The sequence below is a fragment of the Pinus tabuliformis genome, chromosome 9 (genome assembly GCF_031772625.1).
Source record: "Pinus tabuliformis cultivar Carrire ecotype Pingquan chromosome 9, CPIR1, whole genome shotgun sequence".
Taxonomy (NCBI): Eukaryota; Viridiplantae; Streptophyta; class Pinopsida; order Pinales; family Pinaceae; genus Pinus; species Pinus tabuliformis.
In genome coordinates this window covers 533,674,210-533,687,061 of record NC_142307.1, presented here as the reverse complement: position 1 = coordinate 533,687,061, position 12,852 = coordinate 533,674,210, and the positions used below count along the sequence as shown (strand labels likewise).

Genomic DNA, 12,852 nt, shown 5'->3' with positions numbered 1-12,852 from the left:
AGCCCTCCAAAGGGAAGGTCTCACTAGTCAAGATGAAGAGGTTGGAGAAGACCTTGGGAATCTAGATGATGAGCAGGAAGATGGGTCCTCCCTAGGTCCACATGATGAAAAAGGTGATAAAGATGATTTTGAGAACACGTGTGATGGGGAGGATGAGTATATGGAAAGTGAAGTTGAGGCTAACCTTACTTTTCCCAAAGATATTATTTCTGATGATCCTCTTTTTGAGGGGAAATGGAAATTGTTGGTCCTCATTTTGATAGTGTTCCTATTTAACAGTGATAAGGAGGACAAATTTGTGATTGGTCTTCCCTTTGTCTCGGGCATTACTTATGATGACATATCCATCGATAACCTTGGGGAGGAGGATCATTATTTTCCCTTGCATGAAAGAGGGAAGTTAGAAGCAATTGACTCTCCTTTTAGGAAAGACCCTATTTTTGATACTAATGATGATGATATCGATAGGGCCCTTGTTTCTCCCTACCATCCTTGTGATTCTGAGAGTATATTCAAGTCACTTGTGGACTCTTCCCTCAATACTGATGAGCCTTTAGAATATAATCTCAAGGAAAGGGAGCATGTTAAATATGATACTTCACCTCCCCCGCCTCCTTTCTTTCTCGCTCATCATTTTGAGCTACCCCTAAGTCATTCCCTCATCCCTTTTCATATGATCTCAAATGACCATGAGCCTCCTCCCTATTCTAAGAAAGGTCTTGAGGAAAAGCTACTCATTAGATATATCCCTTCTTCCCAGTCATACCCTCAAGATTATCAACACACAACTGTTACCCCTTTTTCATGTGACCATTACATCAAGCAACTTGTTTGTTGTGCCCCTCCATCTCCTCAATCCCCTTTCCCTTCCCATCATGACCTTGTGGCATCCACAAAGCATAACAATGATTGGGATAGGGAATTTTTGAGTTTGATCATTCATTCTTCCATCCTATGCTTAGAAGAAAGGATCTGTGCTTCTAAATTGATTTCTTTTCCCTCATCTAGGACTCCTTTCAGCTTCATGTGGATATCATATTTTCCCGCTTTCCACCCATATCATCCTCCATGTAATTTCTTATTTGTTGGCTTGTGGGTCTATTGCATGATTAATCATATAGGAAGGCATGTCTAAATTGATCTAGTGATATGTTGGTTACATTGGCTTTATGATTACACTTAAAAATGGTTTGATGTGATATGTATGTTAGGGTAGGATGCATTGAATGCTAATTTTCGCATTAAAACTAACATCATATTCCTTTTATCACGCTAAAGCAGTTGCACTTAAGGTGGAATTGCATTTAGACTTCAATTTTTTTTTCCTATTGACTTTTATGGCCTAACATAAGCATGGGCGATGATAAGACACCGCAAAAACATGCTGCCCCATGTGCTTGGTCTTTGATGTGCGGGTAATAAGTCTACTGTCCCAAGAGATTGTTGGTGTTCTCATGACCTCCCTATTCGAGTATGTTTGCGCACTCTATTGAGAGATCATGTCCTAGTTGGAGCCAAATGTTACCCACCACCTCTGGGTGACACCCATTGGAGAATTTTTTCTCCTAGAATGTCTTCAGTTGACTACCAGCAGCCCCTTGTGGCCCTTAGATAGCTCGATGTGCCACTATCTTTGTCACCTGAGCCAGCCATTATGCACCCTTGCTCATCTGTCATGATCGTATGTTTGAAGGTATTTTTACTTGCTTATCATGGACACTTTTGGGCATGGATTAGTGGGGGGATTCAAAGGAAAGAATGGACTTGGTTTGTACTCCGATCCCCTTGTCCAACTTGGTCGTTAATCTTGTATCCTAGTCCTGTGGGATCTCCTTTATTGGCTATTAGCTTTGAGAGTGGCACTACATGGGAGAACTTGATTTTGGCTGTGTGGTCCCGCTTCTCGACACCACATACATCACTCCCCTCCACTCATTATAGCCCCTTTCCACCTATTTCCCATCCTGGTCCACATTTGTCCATTGGGTCCGCAAGGAGTTAGTCTCCCCCTCCCCTTGTCCACACTTTGGGTCGGGCTTGGAATGATATCCCAGAGGTTGATGCAACTAAAAGGAAAGTAAAAAGAATAATTTGGCCACTCTCAACAGGAAATGTACCATAAAATGCAAAAGATGACCAGGACATACAAATTTAGCACGTGGGAAAAAGCCAACATAAGCTCTACCCCTATAATCATATTGGCCCCCAACATGAGCTCTACCTCATATTGGCCCCTTGCATCATTAAAGAACCCATGATTGTCTCAACCCCTGGTGGGCGATGAACTGCCCAACCCAAAGGGAGTAATCACTCCTATATCTTGCACATGCTCTCATTCCCTAGAGCCCTGAGCAATTATAGAGGAAAAAATCAATAAACGACAAATGACATATGAAGAAGGGTGGAAAAACCAGGGTCGAGGTAACTCGTACCACGATTGCTCCCTCCTAGATCTATACACCCAAATGTGGGCCTGTCTCATCATAGCTACCCTTGTACCATGGCATGTGGTTTGCAGCATTCCCTTGATGCCCCACTTCGTTCCATCATTATATCACATGACACCAGCTATATGACAGATGTACCATGGACCTGTCACTCCCTTAGAGGTTGAAACCACTTAATAGGGTCCTTGATTAACTTCCTTCTTGAACTTGGAGACACTTGTACATTCTAAAGTCCATTATGGAAGGGCATGCCACTATGAAGTGCCCACTTGGATCCATGATTTGTAAGTTCATTTGCTCAATCGCGCTAATGAATTATTGTACTAGAAGGCGAGGAGCATTGGATCTTATACAAAATTGCAGGTAGGTCTTCATCTTGGGGTTTGGTCTCCTTATACGGAGTCCAAGCCCTCCAGAGGGTCATATTGGTGTTAAAAATATGAAATTTCTATGCAAAAATCCAAAAAATCTTTGCTGAAACTTGAAATATCTATGCAGAAAACTAAATGTACTTTGTTGGGACTTGAAAGTACTTTGCAGAAAACTAAATGTTCTTTGCCGCTACAATCACTTAGAATGTAGATTTCTTCTTTAAAACTTTTCAGATCAACAATTGTAGATAGAACATAAACATAAGGATCATATGAAGACAACCAAGCACAAATATGAGACACTGAGATTTAGGTCCAATGACCAGGGAAAAACCCCTCAAGGGGGAAAACCCAAATGATTCTTCTTCTATTAGATTTCTTCAATTGTTCAGCAAAGTACAGAGAGAGAGAATGAGAATGAATAAAGTCACCAATGTCTGATCAACTTGCAGCTGAAGTGCTCTTGCTCTTTGCTTGAAGATATCCTCTTTCCCTTGACCAAATCTTTTCCTTCACACTTGTTCCAGCTCTTCCCTTTCTCTTGCTCTCACACTTCTCTTGCACATACTCAACATTTTCTCTCCTTCTTCACAATGAACATACTACTCTCAACTCTCACTTGCTCTTGCTTAAAATAGATGAGAAAGGAGAGGAGTTACAAAAATGAATTCATGCCTGGAGCCAACAATAGGAGAATTGAATTCCATGAGGGAGGAGTTACTTGAGGAGAAGCGTAACTCATCCCAAGAATAGAGAGAGAGGTACACTTGTCTTGAGGAGTTACAATATAGAATAGGGAGAGAGAGAGCGAGTTACACTTACACATGAGAGAATATTTAGTGAGTTACAAATTGAATTGAGTTTGGGAGTTACAAGTGCATTTAATGAGGAGTTACACTTTTGCCATACATCGAATTAGTGAGGGAGAGTTACATTATCTTAAGTGTAGAGTTACTATTTTATTCCAAGAGAGAGGTTTGATTTACCAAGTAAGAGATTCTCAATTTAAATGGCTTATTCCATGAGACTGTTGAGAATTCATTTTTTTTATTAATCCATTAAAGGTAATGACTTTAGACTATTTTATAAGTAATAGTATCATAATAAGAATAATACTAGTAAGGATAAAATACTAATTCTTGACTTGTATAATCATGATTGATTTGATTTTAAAGTGGATTCGATATGTCAAGATCATCCTTGACCATTTAGACATGACTTTCTATTTTTGGAAAGTCACTTCCAAATTGAGATGTGACTTACTATTTTTGGAAAGTCATATTAGAATAGTCAGAAATGAAATTTTATTATAGGTGGGCCAGACAAAACTGAAAGATATGATTTCTTCTAGGAGAAATTCATCCCTGAGTTGCTAAATTTTAACAATTGGCATTTGTAGGGTGTGCATTGAGAGCCATGGGCCTCCACTATAGCAGAGAGTAGATAGCCATGCCATGGGATCCTTGGCACCACTCATTGCTCACACATATTCCATTTATTTGATGATAATGAGGCACATTTTTGACATCATTTGGCTTTCCAACGACCCTCCTAGATATTGAAGAATGTAACTAGGTTCGGTCTTCATATCTATATTTGAGTCAAAGAAATTTTTGTTATTATTATTATGACTTATTAAAGCATGGGTTTCATGCTTGGGTCATCATTTTATAGGTCAAAGTCCCCACGGGGGACTTCAAGTTTTATGCTAAGTCATTAGAGTCATTGTCCATTTAATGAGACCCTTCTTGGGCTTTTGAATCATGTAAAAAGAATTATTATTGAGTCAAAAATGTAATTTGTCACCTCCACACCAAGTCGGCCCTTGCCTGATGAAGTCAGCCTACAAGAGGACAATTCGACCCACAGAAGAGGCTATATATACAAGAGTAGTTTGATCTATTTGGACATCAACTCAACAAGTTTGATACACATCAAGGAAGTGCAGAAAAAGTGCGAAGTTCAAGGAGAAGAAGGAATAATTGCAAGTCGAAGTTTCTGGGCTATCTCTCTCTCTCTTTTATACAATATTTACTAGGCTATTTGCTGGATCGAAGTTTTGTTGTTGGGAAGGTCGAAATTCTGAATGTGTTGGGTCGAAGTTCTGCTGTTGGAAAGGTCGAAATTCTAGATTTGTTGGGTCGAAGTGTTGCTGCTGCAAGGTCGAAGATCTAGATCGAAGTTGCTGGAAGGAAGGGTTGCCCCCCTCCCCTCGATCCCGCTCCCAATCCACGCTCCGGGCGGGAGCGACTCGGGAGCGGGTCGAGAGCGAGCTCCCGAAATCGCTTCCTTTTGGAGCGCGCTCCCTAAAAAAATTTTAGCTCCCTCCGTTTTCGGGAGCATTTTGCCTGTTTTGCAATTTTTTTTTTAGCGATGTTCGAAATGCAATTTTTTTGAAAGAAACAAACAATTTTTGAGTGGGGCAGCAATGATCAAGTCTAGGCCCTAGTATTGATATGCTATTAATGGTAATGTTAAATTCTTAAAGTAAAAGTGACATTCTCCTTAATCTTCATTTTTATCCTTTTACTTAAATTTTTAACATTACCATGAAATGACTCAGGATGTTTGAGAGTGGTTCCGGCCTCATTGGATTTCATATGGAAAAAGTAGAATTTTAGATTTCATTCAAAATCCAGCAGACTTATCAGTGTTTTAGGATTTCCGGATTGGGGGATTGTAATGTTTCCATTGAATTTTGTCATGTATTAGGGTATGAAACTCGTATTTAATCAAGAGCACCAATCCCTCTATGTACCTTGATGTTAGTGACAATGGTTGTCGAACTCCTCTATCATGACCCTCCTAAAAATGTACGCATCACTCAAACAAAAACTTGACTTAACATGCTATGCTTTTTCTATCTTATGTTAATGCTTAGAGGGTGATATTAATGACAAAGATCCCTATACAAATATAGAGGTAATGACAAAGATACCTTTGGATATTAATGCTTGGAGGGTGATATTAATGACAAAGATCCTGATTTTCCAACAAGACTAAAAAATTAGACATTTCTCATGGTGGCAAGAGGCCCAAGCATAAGAAATAGATAATACATTTACTTCTCTTTTCTAGTTTCTAGTAGCTTTTATAATTATTGACTCTTTCATATTTATTATGATATTTTTTTAAACAATATATGACAAGTTTGAAGTTGGCAATTATAACTCATTAGTAATGAATTATGAATATGATGCTTCATGAAAGTTGAATGTTGTTTCATTTTATAACATTTTCATTTCATGTTAGATATTATTTGTTGTAATGGTTACACTTAGCTTACAAGTACAACTTTGATGATCAATGATGATAAATGTTATATATTGAATTTTGAAAGCTTGAAACTTTAAGATTGATGAATCATGAGACTCAATATGTTGTATGTTACTATGTTACTAACTTGTGGACGTGGTTGATGAAGATTATAACTTCTAGATGATTGTTGTTATATGGTGCAATCTATGTTTTTTTATGTTTTTTATATCTAATTCATTATTTTACATGTTTTTGTTGACATATATGTATCAAAATATAAAAAATATATATATTATATAAAAAACGCTCCGAGATTTGCTCCCAAACCAGGAGCTTCTGAAAATGTCGCTCCCGCTCCCAAGTAACACTGTTCTGCTTCTTGACTCAGGCTAGAAAGGCTTCATCTGATCCAATATCATCCTTGACCTTAATCCTTTATTCTTCCAATATGCATTGGGCCCACAACTCATCAAAGGGAGTTGAATCTTTCTTGGAGTAGATGCTTGTTGCAAAGCTACTCCATTTGGTGGTAATGCATTTAGTACATGGATGGTCAATTCCGAATCAGAATTTGATTCCCTACGTCCTTGTAGATTGTCTCTTAGTTGAGAGACTCTCATGAGAAAGGATGCCACATCCTCATCCTTTGATTTCTTCATTCTATGTAACTTATTCCGCAAAGACATATTTTGTCCTATTGTACTTACAGAGTACAAATTCACTAGCTTGTCATACATAGCCTTCGAAGTCTTCCAGTTTGCACCAAATGGAACAAGAGAATCCTTGATTCAAATATGATCCTTTGAGCTCTTACATCCCCTTTCTTGAACTTTGCTAGTTCTTGTGTCTTGTCTTTGCTTGGTTCAGTGATTTCCCCAATAACATATTCCATCACTTCTTGTTCCATGAGTATCAAGTCAATTATTTTCATCCATGCTAGATAGTTTGATGCCCCAACGAGCTTATTTCTCTCCTTGCAAAAAGACCCTGTATGACTTGAAGATTCAGACGTGATGTAATAATATGATACTTACTTGAGACCAAGATAATCCTTGATGATGTCTTCAATCTTCTTGATGCCTTCAAGATCTTTGAAGAAACTTCCTTGAAAGGTGTTCCCTAAGAATCTTCCACCAACAACTTCCAAGATTGATGCCTTCTAAATAGCCTTCCTTTTGCGAGATCAACACCCTTCTTGTGAGATTGATGTAGTCCTTGGTCTTCCTAGATCAATAGATCTTCCACCAATAAGTCTTTAACTACATTCCTTTAAGAGACACTCCTTGAGAGTTTCCTTTTTCCTTCCCCTTGAAAGGCAAATCCTTCTAGTGTCCTTCCAACTGCCTTCCTTGTTCACTTTAGCTCTCAAACCATGTTGGGAAATGTAAAGTGGCAACATATTTATATCTTATTTTTCTTAACCTTAATATTTGCTTGTGAACTTAGTTATTCTTCTTGTGTTCTTTAGTTATATCCTATGAAACCGGATTCGTTGATTTTTGCCCAAGTGTCCGAATCCTACGAATCGGATTCGATTCGACCTAATTCGAATCCGATTTTCGGGACACAACGTGTCCTAACGGGATACGATCGAATCCGGATTGTGTCCCGAAAATCGGATTCGAATCCGGCGAAAAGGAACCCGCGGGCCATTAAAAAGGGCGCATTCCTATTTTTCTTTACCATTTTCTCTCATTCCTTTTGCAAATAGTGAGTTGTGGGTTTGCTGTTAGAAGTTTGGAGCAAGGAGCCAAGGGTTTGGAGCACTTTCAAGGAGATTCAAGCACCAGGTAAGTGCATTTCATCTCTATTTTTTTGCATTTGTATTACAACAGTTTGTATATGCATTTCTTTTACAAATTTGTGCATGTTTTGTTTATTTTTTTTACAGTATTCATGGCTCAATCAAGGGCAGCAGGTAGGGGGAAAAGGAAGGGGAAGAATGTCCCCATTGGAGATGCCCCTCCTCCCCCAATATCATCAGAGTCTGCTGCAAGTAATGTTGAGGGAAGACTTCCTCCTAAAGGTAACATTGAGAAATATCCCTTGTGGAAATATGTCACAAGAGAGGATGGGCCAAGGAGCAAGGGGAAGGTTTTGGGGAAAACCCTTGCAAATTCTTTTTCTTAGATTGTCATCAAATAATACAACAAAAGAGAGTACAATGATCCATATCTTCATCCTATGTCACAGGGTTCGCCGAATTTGAACCTTAAGGTTCGAAATTTGCTGAACCCAAAAAAAATCCAAATTCGTTCAGGGTGGCGACCCTGATAGTCGAGCCTCAAATATGAACATCAACAAATTCGAACCTCAACGAATTCGAACCTGAAGGCGAACCTTAAGACGAACCTCAAGCCAAATTTTATAAATTTTTTAAAATTTTTTTAGTGTTCAAGGATAGAGTTCAAGCTGATTTTGTCAGTTGTTTTAAGGTTTATGAGAAAAACCATGGACAACACATGTTTTTCTCTTGTTTTGCTTCCCAACAGTTAGTTTCCCGCGGTGGCCACTGGTTTGACTTTATTTACCATGGCTATCAACAGACTTTCACAAGCCAACATCAACCTGAGTGTACTCGCTCTACTGTGCTCAGTGTTGCCACTGCATGTTGCATTCTCTGCAATTTCCTGAATCCAATTTCTAGATGTTGCTTGTCCCTGTCACCTGGTGTGTGAAGTTAATAATAGTTGTGATTTGTGGCTTGTGGGTGCTCACTACTACTCATATAGCTTTATTGATTGATTTTGATTTTTTATTATTTTATGCCATATATATATATATATATATATATATATATATATGTTGAAAAATATGTATAGTCGAACTTAATGTCGAACCTCATCGGAAAATTCGAATTCGAATCAAACTTAATCATTGCCGAATTCGAATTCGAACCTGAACTGTGTGACATAGTCTTCATCTATGTAACTAACCAACAAAACAACTACAACATCCATGAAATGAACCCAACAATGTATATGCTCAAAACTTTGATTCTGAAGACTGTAATGAACTGTCACTGTCTGTAGTCAACTGTCGAACCCTATGGTCACTGAGTGAAATCTTCGGAAGACTGAGATTTCATCTTTTAGATCCTGGTCGCACGGAGGAGGAGCTGTGTGTGAGCGACTATGGCTTCCTAGTCGCACACTTAAGACTAGCAAGCGAGTGACTGGGGTCAGAACTGAACTGTAGAAACCCTAATCTCCCGGTCGCATGCATAGTGAGATGTTTGTGCGACTAGAAGGCTCCAGTAGCACGCATGCGCCTTTATGGGAGCCACTGTGGTCGAGATCCTCCTGTTTTGTGCCTGCGACTAGGGCCCAAAACCCTAAATCAGAGATGTGAGCCTCAGACCCTGCAATTTCACCTCAGAATGAACCTGATCCTTCACAGACGAGCCTCAGATCTGTGCGAGCCAAAACCAAGATAGAAGAGTGTCTCATCATTGTGTCCAAATGAGGTATAGGGAACTTTAATATATAGCCTTTCAAGGTGGTCCACTTTGCTTTAGGGCTGACCTTATCAAATATTCACAAGTGGGCTTTTCTTCATAAGTTCACTTTCCCTTATCCGATTTGAGTGATCTTTAGGTTGATTTTGGCCTCTCAAAAAGAGGAATTCAATGCAATCATTATCTCCATCAAGAGAGCTGTCCAAAGTGGAATTTTACTGCCATGGAATGAGACAATCAAGACCCAAACCCTAGACCAAGTCCTCCTCCAAGTACCAAGTCAACCCTTCAAGAAGTCCTTCCAGATAGATCAGATCAACAAGGCTCAATCTTGCTTCAACCAACTTCTAGCTTCAACTTCGACCTTGCAAATTCAACTTGCAACTTCAGCCTTGTAGCTGCTGCAGAAACCCTAATTCAGCTCTTCAAGAGATCCTCCTTTGAGCAAGATAGATCCTTCCAAGGTCAATGAGGTCAAAACAGAGTATTTTCTCTTCTAGCAACTTGATACTACAACTCAATCTCCTACAATTCAAACCTACAATTTCGACCTTGAAGCTGCAGAAACCCTAGTTTTCGCACGTGTGAGAGATAGAGCCCAAAAACAAAATTTTCTTCTTCTTCTTGATTCTCCTTGCCTTCTAGACCTTCGCTCTTCTTTTCTTGCTTCTCCCAGCTTCAGATCGAACTTCTTCTTGAGAGATCGAACTTGTGAGTGAGTGAGTGCCAAATGAGGTTGAATCTGCCTGTATTTATAGCCTTTCCAAGGGGTCGAATTCCCTCCTTTAGGCCAACTTGAAGTTGCCAGGGCCGACTTGTACTTTGGAGGTTTCCAGGACCTTCTAGACTCAAAATAAATTCTTTTACAAGTTACATCTTGCCTGAAAGGGTCTTATAATCATGATGTTGACTCTCTTGACTCATGACAATAAATCTTATGACCTAACAAACCCTAGAAGCATAAAAAACATGCTTTTACTTGAAGACCATCAATAAAGAGCATGAAACCCATGTTTTAAAATAATAACTTTTATTTTCTTCTTTTGTTTGTTACATAAGACACATATTGAAATGAGTACACTAACAATTATGAGGACTGGCGCTAGTTACATTTGCAATAAGTTTTGGTCCTGGTCTTGGTCTTGGATATCTCATTTTGATCTGAATCTTTAAGAGAAGGATTGTTGAGTTTTCCCCTTGTGGGGTTTTGCTCTAGCTTGGAGCCTAATTTTGTTGTCTCTTGTCTCTTTGCTTTTCTTCAAACACTGAACAATTGTATAATTGCTTGATGAAGAACACTTAAGAAGTACTAAGAAGACATTAAAACATTCACAAGTAATTCTCAAGTTAAGAGGAATCAAGCCTAATCTACCCTAAGCTTAGTTTCTCAACAACCCACCCACGATCTAGTAACAAAGACTATTTACGAATTAAGAATCTTCATAGTAAAGTGGGGGTAAATCTCCATGGATAAGAATTTTGTTCAATGTTTTTTCAAATGTATATAACTTATATGTTAATTCTTTTTATAGTTAATAATAAGAATAATAATTTAAAATAAAGTTATAATTTAGTTAGTTTTATGATTTTTTTTAAATTTTAATAACATGAAATGTATTATGAAGTAAGTGCTTTGATGCATATTATGGATTGATGACTATCGGCATTTATCAACAATTTACTTTATATTGCTGCATTAGTTTAAGTTATAGAAATAGATAAATACACAAGTATACATAGTTTATTAATTTATGTGATATTTTATTTTTTAATATATATATATATTTAATGGCAAACCTCATCCAAACCTTATCAAAAAAATTGAATTCGAATCAAACTTGATCATTGTCAAAATTGAACCGTGTGATATAGACTACAAGTTCTCATCAAAATGACTAATCCAATACAGTTGATTGGGAACTATGCTATATTCATGGAAGTCTGGCCATTCTTTCTTCAAAGAATACAACTCATATACGGATTTTAGTTTGATGTAGCGGTTATTGCATATGCTATTGTTTACATGCTTTAAAACTAAACCTGTTATGACTTTTAACCAGCTTTTAAGTGAGAATGTGAATCTACTCAATTTAACTTATGCGAGTGTAACCCATAACAGAATACCACAAACAAAAGTCAAAGTGATGTACCATAAGAAGCTGTAAGAAATATTTGCTACAAACTATCTTAATAGAAATGGTCAAACATTAGGGCTTTCTTAAAGTTGCAATATGATGGTATATCATCAAGACGTGACTAATTAGTAATTTCTATCCTTTCTGATTTATATACCAAAGAAAAGGATTACCTTACTAATGCCACGACAGAGAATTGGGTCCACTCCAAGCTCTTCTGCATCATGCACTGAGTGACGAGTTTCCCAGGACGCAAGGCATGATTGAACCTTTTCCTTCTCAATTTCAATATCTTCAGTCTGTTGTTCCTCTGTGGGTAATTCAGGTTCCTCTCCAAGACCATGTGATTGTGCATCTCTTGATTCTGGATTAAGCATATAAGATTCCAATTTCCAAAGACAGAGAAAGAGGAGTAAAATGGATATCACAGCACCCAGGACACTTGGCATTATAAATCTATTCCATCTGAAAAAGTAGAGAATTGTTGATGATGAGGGAAGAAATCCATTCTGCCCCGTAATATCGTCAACAGAGGAAAGCACCATATGCAAGCTTGAGATAAGAGTGTAGGGAGGATCAATGATACTGAGTAAAATGTGCCAACCAACTGAAGCTAATTTACCTGCAAGTAGGAATACCGTGGCATTAAAAACTAGACCATGCATATTTACTTCCTGAAATTACTTCAAAAAGAAACATTAAAACATTTACCTACTTAAGTAATATCAACATGGAAGATGATTACAATAATGTTCAAATTTTGTGTGGTAATCATGGTTTCGTTCACTTGGAAAATAATATCCTTGTTATCAACAGTCAATATCTACCATAGGTGATATAATCTCTGATTAATTGAATTAAATACCAATGCAATCAGCAAAATGACTATTTGGAAATAATCCCGGCTATTTCGTTTAACACTACAGGTGCACCAATACTGGCTGAAATTGCCCGATATTTCTGATTCCTGATTGTTTCCCTATCATTGCCAATTTAATCTTTTTGGGACCCTCACCAATTGATTGTCAATTATGATTACTTCTTCTATCATATGTACAACTATCCTTGAACGTTGCATATATATTTTTCACACTTTTAAACATTTTTAACTGATGACACTTATGTTTGTCAATTGTTAGGTTTCTGGCTATCAAATTTTCTTCATGTTTTGGTGCTCTTTTGTT

General features: G+C 37.9%; 1 protein-coding gene across 2 annotated transcripts in view; it reads right to left on the bottom strand.

The window, feature by feature from the left end:
• The window catches only part of LOC149149595 (ABC transporter A family member 2-like), a 36,013-nt gene extending 23,698 nt beyond the window's left edge, over positions 1-12,315 (bottom strand). Inside the window, exon 1 of one of the 2 annotated variants that reach the window (XM_089440378.1) lies at positions 11,842-12,315. In XM_089440378.1, the coding sequence (XP_089296504.1) occupies positions 11,842-12,213 (372 nt within the window). In that variant the 5' untranslated portion in view covers positions 12,214-12,315. The remainder of the gene's footprint in view (positions 1-11,841) is intronic. The other variant, XM_089440379.1, reaches the window with a different exon arrangement.
• Positions 12,316-12,852: the final 537 nt, after the last annotated feature.